The 15,536-nt window shown below is 45.8% G+C and overlaps 1 protein-coding gene across 1 annotated transcript in view; it reads right to left on the bottom strand.

Annotated features, from left to right (window-relative positions):
- Positions 1 to 15,536, bottom strand: part of LCMT1 (leucine carboxyl methyltransferase 1) — a 69,647-nt gene that overhangs the window by 33,771 nt on the left and 20,340 nt on the right. Inside the window, exons 2-3 of the mRNA XM_010837219.1 lie at positions 7,223 to 7,314; positions 4,694 to 4,815 (exon numbers count right to left, since the gene is read on the bottom strand). Coding sequence (XP_010835521.1) covers positions 4,694 to 4,815; positions 7,223 to 7,314 — 214 coding nt within the window. The remainder of the gene's footprint in view (positions 1 to 4,693; positions 4,816 to 7,222; positions 7,315 to 15,536) is intronic.

The following is a 15,536-nucleotide window of genomic DNA, read 5'->3' as shown; positions in this document are numbered from 1 at the left end:
AAAGTTATGAGCCATGCCATGCAGGGTCACCCAAGACGAACAGGTCAAAGTGAAGAGTTCAGACAAAACACGATCCACTGGAAGAGAGAATGGCAAACCACTCCAGTATTCTTGCTGCAAGAACCCCATGAACAATATGAAAAGGCAAAAAGATGTGACACCGGAAGATGAGCCCCCGCCCCCCGGGTCGGAAGCTGTCCAATATACTACTGGAGAAGAGTGGAGCAAACTGGAGACAGTGAAGAACAGGGGAGCCTGGCGTGGGGCAGTGCAAGGGGTCAGAAAAAGTTGGACACGACTTAGCAACTGAACAGCAGCAGCAAGTGAGAGACGGAGGACAGGTAGGAAGTGGGAGCAGACCTGCCCAAGGACGGAGTGATGGGGGCAGAAACCACGAGCACGCACTTCCCGGTGGGAAGGCGACCCCTAAGGGCAAGAACAGAATGAGGAGATCCGCCCACATGGAAAAGGGTCCTCAGTTAAAATTTCAGGGGATCTGGTTTGGGAGAAGGAGGGGAAGAAGACGGAAGGAGGAAGAAGGAGAGGGAAGGAAGAAGGAAGAAAAAGAAAACAAAGGGATGAGATGGTTTCCTGCCATCAGAGGAGACCTGGGCTCACCCACCCTCAGCTGTTCACTCCTGGAATTGCAACACACAGCTGCTGCAGGACTGCAGAGCAGGGCTAGGTAAAAGCTGTCTGAAGATGTTCAGAGGATATGTTAAAAGGATACACCGAAATGACTTCTGCTAAGAAATTCTACAACAGCTCTCAAGAATTTGTACTCACAAGGTACGGAGCAACAAGAACACTCTAAAACTGGGACTTCCCTGGTGTTCCAGAGGTTAAGAATCTGCCTGCCAAGGCAGGGGACTCAGGTTCAATCCCTCATCCAGCAAGATTCCACGTGCCATGGGGTTACTGAGCCCATGCACCACAGCTACTGAGCCGGTGCTCTAGAGCCTGTGCTCTGGACCAAGAGAAGTCACTACAAGGAGAAGTCCGCACACTGCAACTAGAGATAGCCTGTGTGCAGCAGTGAAGACCCAGTGTAGTCAAAAAAGCTACTAAAAAAAAAAAGGCCTAAAATTCCAGAACACCACACGGACAATCCAAAGCAAATAAATGAAGGACAGCATAGAGTCCTACATCACTTCGTACTTTTTAAAGAGCTTTCCCAGGCACTCGGGCACTTGATCCTCCTAAGAATTCTGAATAGGGGATCACTGTCAAAAGAAAGTTTCTAAAAGGCACACCAGGAGATTTTAACAAACAGTCATCCTCTTTCTTAACTTTCAGAAAGGGGCAAAATGGCTCTGGCAAGTGATGCTTCAACTTTTCATTCTGCAATTCTCTGTGGCTCTTCCGACACCACTCCCAAGTAGCTCACAGGGCACGGGAGGCAGGGAGACACCCAAAGCTGAGCATGGCCACTGGGAGGCAGCCAGGAACAGCCACGAAGAAGGGGGGTTCCTCAAAGATCCAACGTGATCAACTGCTTCACGGGTGGCCAAAATTGAGACTGCTTCCTGTCCACACCTGACCCTCTGGTTGGGCAGAAACAGAATCCAAGGGCTACAAAGAACCAAGGCCCCTCTGTGATGACATAGAAAGGTGGGATGGAGGAGGGGGAGGAAGGCTCAAGAGGGAGGGGATATATGTACACTGATTCACTTGGGCTTCCCTGGTGGCTCAGATGGTAAAGAATCCGCCTGCAGTATGGGAGACCTGGGTTCAATCCCTGGATTGGGAAGATCCCCTGGAGGAGGGCATGGCAAGCCCCTCCAGTGTTCTTGCCTGGAGAATCCCATGGACAGAGGAGCCTGGCAGGCGATAGTCCCTGGTGTTGCAAAGAGTTGGACACGACTGAGGGACTAAGCACAGCATAGCTGATTCACTATGTACAGCAGAAACTAACACAACATTGTAAAACAATTATACTCCAATTAAAAAATAATTTAAAAAAAGAACTGAGGACCCTTACAGGGTTTCACTTACCCTTTATTTTTGCCTCATGACAAGATCAACTTTCCCTGTTCTTGCCTGCTGCCTGAAGATGGACATCTGTGACTGTTCAATCGTGAGCCCCTGAGATTATACAGAATGAGCTCACATGGTTGTGGCTCCAGAAAGCCTGTGACTTGCAGCTGAGCCTCTGCTGGGGCAGCTGGGGGCGCCATCCCAGGTGGAAAGAGCCCGAGATATCACAATCAATGGACAAGATCTCCCTGCTCTTTTATGGAGGCACATACAGCTCTAAAACAGGGATTAGCAAACTTTCTGGCAAGAAAGTAAGCAGTTTAGCCTTGGCAGACCTGAAGATCTCTGTCGTAACTACTCAGCCCTGCTCCAAGTACCAGAGCAGCCATAGGTAAGAGGTAAATAAATGTGCATGGCTGTATTCCAATAAAACTTTATTCACAAAAACAGGTGGCAGGCTGGATTTGGCCTGTGAAACCTTTGCTCTAAGGGAGCAAATAAGATAATATTTGTCTTAAAAAGAAGAACTTAAGATTTTTTTTAAAAAATTCTTCAGATCAATATAATTATCAAATAATTACACTGATTTCCAAATTTCCACATAGGACATTGATGCCCTGAGCTAGTCCCTTTTCTCGCCTCTTTTTCTTTTAATAATTTTACTTATTTTTGGCTGTGCTGGGTCTTCACTGTTGTGCGGCTTTTCTCTGGTTTCAGCGTGCCGTGTCTACTCTCTGGTTGCTGTGTCTTCTCTTGTTGCGTAGGACAGGCTCCTGGGCAGGCAGGCTTCCGTAGTTGCGGTACATGGGCTCAGTGGCTGGGGCTCCTGGGCTCTAGAGCACAGGCTCAATAGTTGGGGTCCATGAGCTTAGCTGCTCGGTGGCACGGGGGATCCTCCCGAATCATGGATTGAACCCGTGTCTCGTGCATTTATTTGGCAGGCAGATTCTTATTCACTGAGCCACTGGGGAAGCTCCTTGTCTTTGTTTCTTGCAAGGGGCGCATATGCCTCCGTGTACCTTGCTCAGAAATTAAAATCTCAGATTTATTAATGATTAACCCACCTACCAGATGGGGGTAAAAGAAAAAAAAAATGGCCAAGTCCAAAGGGTGTCAGGTCGAAGGAGGGATCTCTCCAGCAGCCCGTATTAATGCCAGCGGTACACACTCTTTTACACTGCCTTCTGTTCCAGTCGCTTCCACCACACCAGGGTCACAGTGTTATAGGGGCACAACTAACACAAAGAAAAGACCCCTCATGCGACCACAGGGCTGCGTGCAGAGGAAAGAGGAAGGAATCGGGAGTTCGACGAGCTGCAGGCCAGTGTTGGTGCACATCCCAGTGCCACTAGCTGTCCAATTTGGGGGAACAACTTCCAAAACCTGGTATTCCCCATTTGTGTGAGCTCCTCCAACAGAGCTCTCATGTTAATTCCTGAGGTCATGTATGTGTAACCACACTTCATAGGGACTTCCCTGGTGGCTTAGTGGTGAAGAATCTGCCAGCCAATGCAGGAGACACAGGTTCAATCCCTGATCTGGGAAGATCCCACGTGCCACAGAGCGGGAGCTATTGAGCCTGTGCTCTAGAGCCCGGGAGCCGCAACTACTGACCCACATGCCACAACTCCTGAGTCTGTGCCCTAGAACCCATGCTCTGTAACGAGAAGCCCCCACAATGAGAGGCCCAGGCCCTGCATCCCGACAGGAGTCCCCACTTGCCACAACTAGAGAAAAGCCTGCACAGCAACGAAGACCCAGCACAGCCATAAATAAATAGATTTAAAAAAAAAAGCAGTCATAAATATCAGTTATCTTATCCAGAAGGAAGAATGCAGCGGCAAATGATTAACACCAGGGCCATGTTGAGGCCACTGATTTTTGAGTAAGAGGAAGGTTGAGAGTTCTTATGACCAAAGACCTTCTTATCAGGTGATGGGGACAAAACAGATAATGCAGGTTGAGTTATGTTATACCCTCTGATTTATCTTGCTCTCTGTCTGCAAGAAATCTGGAGAATGCACATACCCATTACTGCCACCAGATAGAAGAACCAAGAAAAACCTGTACAAACCTACCAAAAAAAAAAAGAAGAAAGGAAAATGCCATCAGTGAGATATTTGTAGGGAAAAGGTTTGGTGATAAAATCCAGTCTAGGAATCAAAGACCACAACTTCAGCCCTGGGTTTGCCACTAACCAGACCCAAGTTTCCTTTACCTGTGAGTGAGTGTAATCACACCTGCCCTTGAACAACCCCAAACAGAACAGGTGAGGAATCAAATTAGAGAATGACTTCAAAAAGGCTTTGGATCATGTTATCTTTACCCAGTCTTGCAAATCTCCCAGTGTTACTACCAAAGACACTGTTATTCTAACAATAAAATCTTCAGTTCTCATCAAAATTACAAACACATATGTTCTTTTGTCTCAGCAGTTCTACTGATAGAATTCTTTCTCTGATACATTTCCACACATGCAGAGGAAAATGTACCCAAGGAATTGTATTATAACCCTGTTTGTGGCAGCAAAATGTGAGCAACAACCCACATATCTTCACTAGGGCCCTGGTGGGATAAAGTACAGAGCTGATGGAAGTTGTGAGGGATGGGAGACAGGCTCCCACCCCATTTTAATCTCTTTTTTCAAGTTTTTGAACCAGGTGAACATCTTCAGTAAACTAAATTAAAACGACTGAAGAGAAGGGGGGAAATTTACCTTTAACATCCAGAAGGTGGTATCCATCCCGGCCCCAAGATTTAGAATTTGACAATTACATTCTGTCTTCCGTAGAAATGCCTTTGTAAGCTGACTGACGCCATGGACTCGAGCAAAATATCCTAAGTGACAGACAGAGAAGCAAGCTATCACGTGGTGACGACAGGAATAATCCATGCAAAGCCCACAGTGCTAGGGAGAGCAGAACAACACTGTGCCCTTCTTCAGGTCAGGAGAAATAATGATTTCCAAATTCTTCTTTTAAGGAAAAAAAAAAAGCTGATCAGACCAAAATAAGTATAAACTACTTAATGGTAGTTTAAGAAAAATAAAATGCCCTGTCCTGTTACTTAGGAAAGACGAGTATCTTTTATCAAGACACTTTTAAAAGTGTCTTGATAAAAGTGTCTTTTATCAAGATCCAAATGTCCTCTTGGAAAGGTGCTTTTTCACGGCTCCAGGGGAAGTTAATGAGTACTCTGCTAAAACTTGTCTGCAATGCAAGAGAAGCAGGAGATGCTGGTTTGATCCCTGGGCTAGGAAGATCCCCTGGAGGAAGGCATGGCAACCCACCCCCAGTATTCTTGCCCAGAGAATCCCATGGACAAAGCCTGGTAAGCTACAGTCCATAGGGTCCCAAAGAGTTGGACACAATTCAGGGACTGAGCACACATGGAAAATAACATTTTTAGGTCAGGGAATTGGGCAGATGAATGTCAAAGCAAGGAGAGCCATGATTCTTATCTTGTTCCTTTCACCTCCATCCTGTGTGGGTTACAGCCTCTGTGTTTACAAAATGGCATCACCAACGTGAGGGTGGCGAAGCGGGGAAGCAGAGATACCAGCAAGTGGTGGCCTAATTAATGGACTTGTTAAGCTCTAGGGTGAGGAGCTGGAACAGAGGAGATGGGAAACCCAGAAGGGAGACAGGAAGATAGCGGCTATCTGTTCTAATGGCCTGATACTCAAGGTGCAAATGCTTTAAGAGCAAAATTTGAGAGTAGTATTCAGAAACTTTGTCATTTGACAGACAAATTTTAGTGAATGTGCTGATAAATATTTTGAGGGATTCCCTAACAGTCCAGTGGTTAGGACTCTGTGTTTCCACTGCCAGGGACCAGAGTTCGATCCCTGGGCAGGGAACTAAGAACCCACAAAGCTGTTTGGTTCGGCCAAATAACTAATCAATTGATAACCCCTACATGACTTATAAACAAACAAATACTTTGGGCTTGTGTTTACATTTTATTTTTCTAGTAAATCACCTTTTTTTTTTTTTGGCTGCACCGTGAACCATGCAAGATCTTAGTTCCCCAATCAGAGCTCGAATCCATGTTCCCTGCAGTGGAAGAAGCATGGAGTCTTAACCGCTGGACTGCTAGGGAAATGCCTCTAGTAAATCATCTTTATTGTATTCTGCAGAATATTATCCGCAATGGATTCAATTTGAGGAAACAATGTCCTCACCTCAGATCTTTGGGGAGTGCTCTCCTCCTGGGCTGGAGGTCCCCAGTCTAGACATGTGGACCCGGGAGGGGAAGAAGGAAGGAGGCTGCCACACAGCCCAGGGCTACGAAGAAGAGCGGCTGCCTGCCTCCAGAACATTCCCTGGGAAATCCATCTGGACAGCGGCAGAGGCGGGCTTCAGGAAGGCCTCTTGGCCAGGCCTCGCCCAGGCTAACTGCTGCCCAATTCTACCCTCAGTTCAATGTTAACTACCAAGTCCTGCTCTTTAGGAACCACTATTTACACATTTCTTTGCAGTTCTTACAGAGCCCACCTACAGGACCCATCTTTAGGGCCAAGATTCCCCTACCCACATGGTAGGTCAGTGGTCAGAATCATGGTCAGTGGTCAATTTTTCAATCTGGCTGCAACTAAGTCACATTCCTGTCTCAAATCCTTTGACTTCCTTGCTGGAAATTACTTGCGGAACCTAACAGTGTTACTAACAAAAGAGGGCAACAACAACAAAAATAACCCCCTATATGAACAGACAACTCTCAGTAAAAGACATGTAAGTGGCTTTTAAACACAGAATAATGAGTTTCAACCACACCTTAAAATAAGAGGAATGTAAAACACCATTTTTCATGTACCAGAAGGCAATGGCACCCCACTCCAGAACTCTTGGCTGGAAAATCCCATGGACGGAGGAGCCTGGAAGGCTGCAGTCCATGGGGTAGCTGAGGGTCGGACACAACTGAGCGACTTCACTTTCAATTTTCACTTTCCTGCTTTGGAGAAGGAAATGGCAACCCACTCCAGTGTTTTTGCCTGGAGAATCCCAGGGACAGGGGAGCCTGGTGGGCTGCCGTCTATGGGGTCACACAGAGTCGGACACGACTGAAGTGACTTAGCAGCAGCAGGGGAATAAAGATTAAAAGTTTCATAACACACTGTGCTGGTGTGGAAGTTGGGAAACGAGCACTCTGGTGGAGATAGTACACCCCAGAACTCTCTTTTTAAGAATGAATTCCTAGAACCCCAGGGATTCATGAGATGTAGGGAAGGGAGCTGGGCACTTGCCTCGGTTAATTTCAGGTGCCTTCCTCTCTTTAGAGAGTCTCACCAAATGCTGGATGTAAGGGTCCTGCCAGTAGCCAATGCTCACTGCAAACCTGAAAGAGATGAAAAGGGAAACAGGTGATTAGAGAGAAGGGTCAGGCCAGGTTCCATGGGCAAGTTCCCAGGAACCAGGTCAAGGATCCAAAGATTCATCTCTGGCCAAATCATGCAACTGGAGGTTATCATAATAAGCGAAGTCAGAACAAGAAAGATAAACAGCACGTGATATCACTAACAAGTGGAATCTAAACTATGACACAAATGAACCTATCTATGAAACAGAAACGTTTGCTGACAAAGGTCCGTCTAGTCAAGGCCATGGTTTTTCCAGTAGTCATGTTTGGATATGAGCTGAACTATAGAGAAAGCTGAGCACCAAAGAACTGATGCTTTTGAACTGTGGTATTGGAGAAGACTCCTAAGAGTCCCTTGGACTGCAAGGAGTTCCAACCAGTCAATCCTAAAGGACATCAGTCCTGAATACTCATTGGAAGGACTGATGCTGAAGCTGAAACTCCAATACGTTGACTACTTGATGCAAAGAACTGACTCAATGGAAAAGACCCTGATGCTGGGGAAGACTGAAGGCAGAAGGAGAAGGGGACGACAGAGGATGAGATGGTTGGATGGCATCACCGACTTGATGGACATGAGTTTGAGCAAGCTCCGGGAGTTGGTGATGGACAGGGAGGCCTGGTGTGCTGCAGTCCATAGGGTCGCAAAGAGTCGGACACGACTGAGCGACTGAACTGAACTGAACTGACTGAAACAGCAACTAAGCTCACCTCATATCTCATACAGCTCTCTGAACATTTATTCACACAGCAAACTCCCTGGCCGGAGCTAGTCAGGTAACTCTGTCCAAACAAGAGTTTTGTGTCCAGGGGAAGGGAGACCCAAAAATAAATAGCAAATATCACTAGTAACTACCAAAGTATTTCTCCTGACTCTGTCAGTCCTTTCATGTCCCTTAAGGAGGCTGTAGTGGAGAAACCAGGAACAAATAAAGCAGCTACAACTTGGAAAGTGCCAGGGTAGCCTAAAGGTTCTCAACCCTAGTCTACACTACAAGCAATGATAGACGCTGTGTTCCAAGCCTGGGAGCTAAAGCCCTGATTACCATTGGAAATTTCCTGGCAAACATAAGTGGAACCAGCCTCAGGATAAATGAGAAGTCAGGGAAGGAATCTGGATCTCTAGGGCCATACCACACCCCCCAGGGGCCCAGAGCCTTCTCTACCACACAAGGAAAATTTAGTGAGATAATAAATGTCTTTACCACTTACATCAAATTGAGTCAGGCTTCTGTTACTTACAACCTTAAGCATCCTAAGTGATATCCTGCATGATACATCCACTCCACATTGCCTGGTAAGTAAGCTGAAACTTAGAGCGTGTGTGTGTGTGTGTGTGGTGTCACCCAATTAAGTTCTAAGCTCCCAGATGCACAAATTACATCTTTTCTTTTCTTCGTACCTACCAACAAGGTTTATGGGCTCAGTCACTCAGTCATGTCCAGTTCTTTGTGACCCCATTGACTGTAGCCCCACCAGGCTCCTCTGTCCATGGGATTTCCCAGGCAAGAATACCGGAGTGGGTTGCCATTTCCTACTCCAGGGGATCATCCCAACCCAGGGATCAAACCCATGTCTCCTGAGTCTCCTGCACTGGCAGGTACATTCTTTACCACTGCGCCACCTGGGAAGCCCCTACCAACAAGGCTTACTGCTGCCTTAATGGCAACAGCTGCTGAAGTCTGGACAAACATGCCCCCCAGTCTCCTGCACCCATGTCTGCACATCCAAAGGCATTCTCAAGGAAGCACATATGAGAAACACCCAAAATACTAAGGAACACAATTTGCTAAAAGCCCAGACTGTCCAAGGAGAACAGCATACCGAGTTTTACAAAGCAAAGTTGCTCAGTTGTCTAAAACAGTGATTCTCAGGAATTCCCTGGAGGTCCAGTGCTTAGGTGGAGAAGGCAATGGCACCCCACTCCAGTGCTCTTGCCTGGAAAATCCCATGAACGGAGGAGCCTGGTAGGCTGCAATCCATGGGGTTGTGAAGAGTCGGACACGACTGAGAGACTTCACTTTCGATTTTCACTTTCATGCATTGGAGCAGGAAATGGCAACACACTCCAGTGTTCTTGCCTGGAGAATCCCAGGGACGGGGGAGCCTGGTGGGCTGCTGACTATGGGGTCGCACAGAGTCGGACACGACTGAAGCGACTTAGCAGCAGTAGCCAGTACTGAGGACTTCACTGCTCAAGGCGAGGATTCAATTCCTGATTGGGGAACTAAGGCACGAATCTCAGCCAATAAAAGTAGTGCTTTTTGAACAATGAGTTGTGACCCATTCATATCACAAAATCAATGTAATAGTTTACAAATCTCCATTTTAAAAAATGAAGTAGAACACAGTAAAGCAGAAAATAGCAGCATCATACTATCTTGGAGAAGTCAGGGCTGTTTTTGTGAAACTTTTGTTTCAATGTGTGTTGGGTATATAAGCCCTCTGAAAAAAGTGTTCTTGAGAACTCCCTGGCGGTCCAGCGGTAAACTTGCAACTCTGAGCTTCCACTGCAACAGACATAGGTTCAATCCCTGGTGGGGGAACTAAGATACCACAAGCAAACAATTACCAAAAAGAAAAAGAAAAAAGAAACACTGATTTAGGAATCATTTCTCGCCATCTAGTGGTAAAAGTCATATGTGCAGTTGCAGCAAGATGGGTAGATGATGTAGATGTGATGAGAATACAGGTCAAACTGTTCCTGCCCCACATCCAGGGCAAGAATCCTGTTGACAACACAGAACCACTGTTGACTACTCCCCACAGAGAAGGCACTTGCCCCACCACCAAGAAGCTCAAACTGCTGAAAAGCCGATCAATTTGCCTCCCTCTAAGTGTTCCCTGCTGGAGTCATTAGTGGCCTCTTGGATAACAAGGAGCAGTTTCTATTCCTTCCAACTCTGCATTATCAGTCGATTTAATACTATTGATTCAGTCCAGCAATGTTTATTGAGAGTCTAGCAGTATTTGTTGTCTGCTAAGTGCCGGGCATTGGATTACAGTGGTGAACAAAACAGAGAAGCGACAGAGAGAGATCACGACAAACGAGGGAAGTAATTATATGGTGAATGGAGGAGCTATAGTAGAGGTTAAAGGGAAAGCCTCTCTTACAGGGCATGGCTGAGCTGAGTCCTAGAGAATTAGGGAAGGGCAGCTGTGCAAAAGGCATTCAAGACAGGAGGAACTGCAGGGAGAAACGCTTGGGGGTGGGGGTGGATGTGGAATGTGGAAGCAGGAAATAGGGAGGGCTGGAGGAGAGTAAGAAAACAGGAGAAACTGGAGAGGAGGTTGGAGAGAGCAGACTCAGGTCATACAGGGCCTGGCAGGAGCCTGGGATGGATCCCCACAGCACATGGGGCGTGGTCAGTGATGTCTGGCAGTACAAAAAGGTGGGGCGAGGCATGGACACAAGCCAAGGACCTCCCCCCAATCACTTGGGGAGACGCATGGACATAACCCAAGGACCCCTGATCACTAGTTCCCATGACTCCTGCTTCCTAAGGTTACCATCACATGTCTCTCCCCAGTCCTCAAATCCAGATGACTGCCAGTGGTTACCATGCCTCGGAGTTAAAAAGGATCTCACAGCTTAGCCTGGGAGAGCAGCCAAGATAAAAAGACTAACACACTGCTGGCAAGAGGAAAGAAGAGGGCGCTGCTGGGCGCTGCTCCTGGGAAGTCCGAAGGGAGGTGAGCACCGTGATTCAGGATCTACAGGCCGCCAAGGCAGCTGAGCAGGTAACAGTCACCTACACAATCAGTACCAACCAGTCATCTATAACAGGAACTAGGGGACTTTCCCTGATGGTCCAGCGGTTAAGACTCCACACCCCCAATGCAGCGGAACTAAGATCCCACAGGCTGCATAGGGCGGCTGGGAAAAAAAAACCAAAAAACCAAAAGAACTGGGCACGGCAAGAGGTTCATAAAAGGTAGACTATATTTCGTCATATCTAAGACACCATCAATTTCAAGATTGAAAAAATAAATTAAAAAAACACTACCAGCGAATGTTTCTTTTTTAATTGCTTAGAATTTTACCTTTGTAATTATTGAAAAAGCTCCTTTATTGGGCCAGAGTGTCATCATCTCCCTCTGTCTTGTACAGACAGAAAAAAGTGTGAGGTAAGCTGGCTAAGCCCTCACTTTCAGGATGTCTGTGCCTTTCCACACAATACTGACCTCTGTGTCACCAAGGGCATTGGTGAGGATGTATTTCTTTCCTTTAATATTTGTTGATTTATTTATTTTGCCTGTGCTGGGTCTTCACTGCTGCTCTCGGCTTGCCTCTGGCTGCAGAAAGCACAGGCCACTCTCTAGTTGTGCAGGAGCTTCTCACTGCAGTGGCTTCTCCTGTTGCAGAGCCTGGGCTCCAGGCGTGCGAGCTTCAGTAGTTGTGGCTCCCGGATTCTAGAACACAGGCTCAGTAGTTGTGCACACGGGCTTAGTTGCTCCATGGCGTGTGGGATCTTCCTGGATCAGGGATTGAACCCATGTCCCCTGCATTGGCAGGCAGAGTCTCAACCACTGAGCTACCAGGGAAGCCCCTAAGGGTGCATTTCTTAAGAGATCTCCAACATTCTCTCTGAGATTTTCTTCCAAGCAGCTGACCCTCAACCTGGAAGTTTGGCTACTGGCTCTTTCTTGATCTCATCAGAAGATATTAAGGAATGATTTTCAACAGCAAACAGGATTTGTGTCTTTCTTCAAATGGCCTTAAAAGGTAGGTGGACTAAAGCACCGGGGGCTGTGGTCACAGCTTTCCAACCAGGCCATGCCATCAGGAATAACCCTGTGTCTGCTTGCACAGGTAAGGACACCTCTGATGTCACTTGACAGTGACCAAAAGTAATGTTGAGAGTTAAGACACATCTGATTTCAGAAAAGTTAAAATCCAAGACCATGTGCATCACAGAATGGCTCAGAGAGTACTGTCACATGCACATGCATAACTGAAATCACCTAGCTGTACTGCCTGAAAATACTGTGAATCAACTATACTTCGACTTTAAAAAATAGCACAGAAGCAACCTAAGTGTCCATCACAGAGAAGATAAAGATGTGCTACATATAAACAATGGAATATTACTCAGCCATAAAAAGGAATGAAATTGGGTCATTTGTAGCTATGTGGATGGACCTAGAGACTGTCACACAGAATGAAGCAGGTCAGAAACAGAAAAACAAATATTGTGTATTAATGTATATATGTAAGGAAATGGCAACCCACTCCAGTGTTCTTGCCTGGAGAACCCCAGGGATGGCGAAGCCTGGTGGGCTGCCGTCTATGGGGTCACACAGAGTCGGACACGACTGAAGCGACTTGGCAGCAGGCAGTGGAATCTAGAAAAACGGTAGAGATGATCCTATTTGCAAAGCAGAAACAGAGACACAGACACAGAGAGCAAATGTATGGATACCAAGCAGGGGAAGGGAAGATGGTGGGAGGAACTGGGAGACTGGGACTGACATACACACACTGTTGATACTATGTATAAAATAACTAATGAGAACCTACAGTATACCACAGGGAACTCTACTGAATGCTCTCTGGTGACCTGAGTGGGAAGGAAATCCAGAAGGGAGGCGATATATGTATATGTAAGGCTGATTCATTTTGCTGTTACCGTAGAAACTAACACCACAATGTAAAGCAACTATATTCCAATGAAAAGTAACTTAAAAATAAGTAAAAAATAAAGTTAAAAAAAAAATAGTACTGAACTGTGACGAACCACTTTGACTATAAGGGACTCACCAGATGTCAACATTTAGCAATGAAATAACTAACGAGAGGAATATTTGCCATTTTTAAATGATGCTATTCTGTTTCTTTTTAAATTAATTTTTCCCACCAAAAAATTGATATTGTCTTCACAACAAGAGCAACAGTAAGTTTGGCCATGACGCAACTGATACCTTGTGCTGCAGCCACTGAAGCCCGAGTGCCCTAGAACCCACGCTCCACAGCAAGAGAAGCCACTGCAGTGAGAAGTCTGCACACCACAACCGGAGAGAGCCCGAGAGCAGCGACAAAGACCCAGTGCAGCCAAAACTGAATTAATACAAAAAGAGCGACAGTAACTTTGGACTTCATAAACAAACATAAAAGCCAATTATTACACTAGAAAAATAATGTGTAACAAGTCACAAAGTGCTAATATCCTTACAACATACAGGACTCATTAGTAAGGGAAAAAACGAGTATCACTGAAGAATGGGTAAAGGACAAAAATGAACCATTCACAAAAGAAGCAACTGGCCAGTGAACCAACAAAAAGCTCAGCCTTACAGATGATCACAAAAAAAACCAAAATGAAGATGAAAGCAAAACCAGAGAGCAGTAGTGCTCCTAACAAATCTGCAATAAAACTCTTTTTCAGTAGAACCTGGCTTTGGAGAGGGATGAGAAGAAAGGGCACCACTGTCCAAACTGGCTTCAAGGCCCTGTGGTAACAGGTACAAAAAGCCAGAGTCACGTGTGAACACAACGGCCGACAGTCCCACTTACCGGGATTTTATCCTCAGGAAATAATTAGGAATGAACACAAAGGTTTTTTTTATAAGACCACTGAACCTGGACTTACAGTATCAGGTCGACAAGATAGGCTACAAGATTACATGGCCAGGACGTCCCTACGTTTGTTAGAATGAATGCATAAGACATATAAAGTAGATAGTGAAATGTTAACAGCAGGGATCTCCCTGGTACTGAGCACCTAGGCCTGCTGTCATGTCCATGATTGCACTCATTTCCCAAACTCAGAAAACATCCCTTCCATCTGAATATCGTGATTTCAAGTTTCAAACTCAGAACTGAAGAGTCAAAAATCTCAGATTTGGAAAGACCTGAAAGAGTCACTCAATCTTCATTCAATCCACTACTGCTTTCAAAATGTTCATGACACTCACGTACCACCTAGTCAAAGCAATATGTCTTTTTCAAAAATTTATTTTACTGAAGTGTAGCTGACTTACAATGCTATGTTAATTTCTCCTGTACAGCAAAGTGACTCAGCTATACATATATCAATTAATATATTCCTTTTCATACTCTTCTCCATTATGCTTTATCACCGGACACTGAATACAGTTCCCTGGGCTATACAGTAGGACCTTATTGCTTATCCATCCTATATATAATAGTTTGTACCTGCTAACCTCAAACTCTCAATCCTTCCCTCCCCCACACCCTCTCCCCAAAGTAATATGTCTTTAAATAAACTCAATTTTCTTAGTACTCAGCTCTGAGGTGCTACCTAATATTTCCTTCTAACACACACTGTAACAAATACCTAACTATTAACATTTAAAACATCTATCTCTGTTCCCGCCTGAAACCGTCTCATATTCCTCCCATGGGAAACAATGATCTGGCCCAACCACCTATTCATTAAAGAAACATTTATTGATTCCATGCTATTTGCATGAGTGTCAACTGCAATACTGGAAAATTCATGGAAAGTTGTGAAACGTCCTCCAACAGGGATTTCTTCATCAGAGGATTCAGGGAATGGGAAGGGACCCTCCCTGCTGTCTCAGACTAGCAGGAACAAGGCAGCGGCTGGTTTGTTTCACTTCTACAGACTCACCATGTGCTTACTGCATGCCAGGCGTTATTCACATGCCTGACAAACAGAAACAAACAGCACCCTCAAAACAACCCTAAGTAGTTTGTTCAAGCTGTGGAACCTTCACGGAAATTAACTTGACTACTTTCAGATCAGATGAGATCAGTCGCTCAGTTGTGTTCGACTCTTTGCGACCCCATGAATCTCAGCACGCCAGGCCTCCCTGTCCATCACCAACTCCCGGAGTTCACTGAGACATCCATCGAGTCAGTGATGCCATCCAGCCATCTCATCCTCTGTCGTCCCCTTCTCCTCCTGCCCCCAATCCCTCCCAGCATCAGTCTTTTCCAATGAGTCAACTCTTCGCATGAGGTGGCCAAAGTACTGGAGTTTCAGCTTTAGCATCATTCCTTCCAAAGAAATCCCAGGGCTGATCTCCTTCAGAATGGACTGGTTGGATCTCCTTGCAGTCCAAGGGACTCTCAAGAGTCTTCGCCAACACCACAGCTCAAAAGCATCAATTCTTCGGTGCTCAGCCTTCTTCACAGTCCAACTCTCACATCCATACATGACCACAGGAAAAACCATAGCCTTGACTAGACGAACCTTTGTTGGCAAAGTAATGTC

The sequence above is a fragment of the Bison bison genome, unplaced genomic scaffold, assembly GCF_000754665.1.
Source record: "Bison bison bison isolate TAMUID 2011002044 unplaced genomic scaffold, Bison_UMD1.0 scf7180017864072, whole genome shotgun sequence".
NCBI lineage: Eukaryota > Metazoa > Chordata > Mammalia > Artiodactyla > Bovidae > Bison > Bison bison.
The sequence above is the reverse complement of the archived record's forward strand: the minus strand, read 5'-3'. Positions and strand labels throughout refer to the sequence as shown.